The sequence below is a fragment of the Melampsora larici-populina genome (genome assembly GCF_000204055.1).
Source record: "Melampsora larici-populina 98AG31 unplaced genomic scaffold MELLAscaffold_79, whole genome shotgun sequence".
NCBI classification, from domain to species: Eukaryota; Fungi; Basidiomycota; class Pucciniomycetes; order Pucciniales; family Melampsoraceae; genus Melampsora; species Melampsora laricis-populina.
The window spans coordinates 346,919-349,967 of record NW_006768843.1 but is presented as its reverse complement, the minus strand read 5'-3'; the positions used below and the strand labels follow the sequence as shown (position 1 = coordinate 349,967).

The window sequence follows — 3,049 nt, the reverse complement described above, 5'->3', positions numbered from 1 at the left end:
CCTTCGGTCAACTTTGAGTCGTCCGTAAGCCTGATTCAAAGGACTTTTGAATCCTGACAATGTGGATGAAAAGGTATATCAGTTTCAGTAAAACAGAATCTTGAAAGGGCGGTTTTGAATTCACTCTACCAATCGTGGTGCGAATCGAAATGGAGTACCGAGCAAATCTGGCCAAAAAAGATGAGAGATGATAATGACATGCATCGGTAGCTATAGGCGTGGCCCAATAAGTCTCAAGTCAGCGTACGTCGGACACTCCAACAACCCTGTGACACTAAGGTCATTTGCAAAATGTGACTCAACTCCAGCAATGAGTTCATGAACACTGGTATCAACTCGTTTCGAGTCCGCCAAATCTTTCAGCATGATATCGCAAGGCTGTAGTCTCACTTCTCCAAACTTTGATTTTAAGATCTCAACCCTGGCCAGCTGAAGAAGTCGTAAGATCACAATATTTGATCAGAAACACTGTTTTAGGAATTCTACCAGTTATAGATGTCCTCACCTCCATTGATACATCAAAGCCTTTCACATTCAATAGCCGACTCGACAGCAGCAATTGAAGTTCCTTCACAAACCCGTCTCGAGTTTCATATATGCTTACCAAACTTTCAATCGCGTCTTCTTTTAATCCGTTCTTATATCCAATAGGTGCATCTACGGGGTCAGGTGTCCAGTTCGGCGAAGTATAATCCACTTCTTCTTTAATTGAAAAACTGGGTCCATCTGGACCTGAGATTGGTCTATCCTTACAAGGAGAGCGATCCAATTCGTCTCCTAAAGTATGACCAGGCTCAACAAGTGAAGTCACAATGCAGCGTATTGTATCCTCACGACTCCTAAAAAGAAATGAATTGGATGAGTCTTTGCTGATTAGGTTTGGAAGAGCAAGGATGAGAATCATACTGTCATCGGGACACCCACCTAAGATAGGTCCTGACTGGATGACCCACACAGCTGAGTAGGACTCCAGGTGGATCCAAGACGCGCATAGCTTTCATCAAAGAGATATATTGTGTGATTATATCCTGAGTATCTGCACCAGGGTGTAACAATCGTGTTCGGTTCGATTTTTGTAGGGTTCGGACAAGTAAAGAACGTTGATCGGTTTTGCTGAGACAAAGCTATCGAAATAGGAAACAATGGGTGCGAGGTTCTTGTACGTACTTGCACCATTTCAAGATGTATCGGAAACAAGACACTTACACGCAAATCCTCCAAGGCTGGCAATGAATCGGGAAATTCCACAATGATGTCAAAGAGCTCACTAATTCTATCCTCACGAGAATGGTGGTACAGAGAAGGATAATCAAGTATCACTAAGTTTCAATTTGATGCTGGACAAAAGTGAGCTGAGGTGGAAAAAGGAAATCCACAAACCTGAGTTCTGACATAGATTTGTAGATATGGTATTCGAACCTGGATATGGCCGGACGCATGATTGCAATAGCTTGGTCTCCTCCAGCTTCAGCCACAGTATTAGAATGTTGTCCTTCTAGGTGTCCGAGGCTCGATTCAAAGATCTTATACAGCCAAATTCCGATATCTTTCCTAAACCACAACAGCATGTGCTCTAGAGACGCGCCAGGATCATCCCACACTCCTCTACAGACACTGTCGATTCTCTGATCGATTGCATCATACCCCACTGAAAATAAAATTGGTTGAAATGCTTGAAGGAGCCCCAAGCAAGCGAGTTGTTGGACCGGGGTAACGGTCGATTCAGTAGAAACGGGTCTAAACAAGATAGGATTGACTAGATCTTCGGCAAAGAGTGTCTTCAAACTTGAGGGAAATGGAGATGGGATACACGGCAATAAAAGGGAGCAAAAGTGTTTCCGATACGCTTTCCCAATGGAAGGATCCTTCGTGTGACTAGCGAACATGCAACAGAAGTGAGCTTTTATTGTTTGGACAAGCTTCCAAGCCTGAGAGTTGTGGTATTCGAAAAAAACGAACCCGTGTGACAGCAGTCCCAGTCGCTCGTACCATGTCAAGTAAATAAGATGCCATCTTGACAGAAGCTGTAGCAGTGGACCATAATCTTTTGAATCCTATTGCTGAAACAATATCACTTAGTAAAAAAACCCACAGTCAGAGAGGGAGAGGATGATATGAGCATTGCAGAATTGGCGGCTGACCGTCCACCCCATTGCCATCTGGTTTGTTTCTTCCTCTACGTAGGAGAAGCATCGAGCAACTTGGTCTGTAGAAATGACGAGAGGAGTTTGTGATTAAGATGTTTTCAACAAAGGTGCAAGAAGCCTATGATCAAACATACCTTTGTACCATTCAAAGACTTCCTCCTGCAGATTCGACTCAAAGATACACCCAAACGATCGACTCAGCTGATCGGACAATGGTGAAGCATTCGGAATGCAGTTTTCTTCCAACGGCCATTGAGGTTTTAAAAACTTCCTGACGGTTTTGATGGCCTAACAAGCACATTGAGAGTATCAATTGCGGTGGTTCATTTATTCCGGGTACGAGGTTTGTAACCCCATCCGGCCTTTCGTCATAATCTTGGTCGGAAGCTCTTCACCTACCGATACAATTTTGGCGCGCGGACTGCGATGGCCAGCGCTCGTGGTTCGAGTTGTTTTGGCGGCTGATTGAAGTTCGTCCAACGTGATCAAGAATGTCATCGTGACATCAATATGAGAAAGTCTAGGAGAAGTCCACAAGGTGGCGTGAAATGTTGACTGCCTTTGAAACGATCAACTGTCCAAGAATCAACGTACGCGGATTAGATAAAATGAGAGTTCAATTCGTAGAGCATCAACATGAATATGTAGCAGACTGGCAGATTGCAATAATTCTTGGTGACAATGCATCGACCACACCTGATTCATTACCCGCGAGAGCGACTCCCAACCACGACGATCCGGAGCTCGTGTGACGTTTGCGGGGCCAATGCCACGGGTATTAGCAAAAGCACCGGAGGTTACCGGAGGATTCAGACCTCTGACCAGCTCTCATGCGTGAGGGTGGCAAGAGTGATGTTTGGTTATCAGCCATGTGATTACTAATCTCCTTGCATTCATTGACA

General features: G+C 44.6%; 1 protein-coding gene across 1 annotated transcript in view; it reads right to left on the bottom strand.

The window, feature by feature from the left end:
* The window catches only part of MELLADRAFT_95091 (uncharacterized protein), a gene marked incomplete at both ends in the record, with an annotated part of 2,505 nt that extends 937 nt beyond the window's left edge, over positions 1–1,568 (bottom strand). Inside the window, 6 exons of the mRNA XM_007417821.1 lie at positions 130–167; positions 248–429; positions 506–839; positions 925–1,124; positions 1,207–1,273; positions 1,381–1,568. Coding sequence (XP_007417883.1) covers positions 130–167; positions 248–429; positions 506–839; positions 925–1,124; positions 1,207–1,273; positions 1,381–1,568 — 1,009 coding nt within the window. The remainder of the gene's footprint in view (positions 1–129; positions 168–247; positions 430–505; positions 840–924; positions 1,125–1,206; positions 1,274–1,380) is intronic.
* Positions 1,569–3,049: the final 1,481 nt, after the last annotated feature.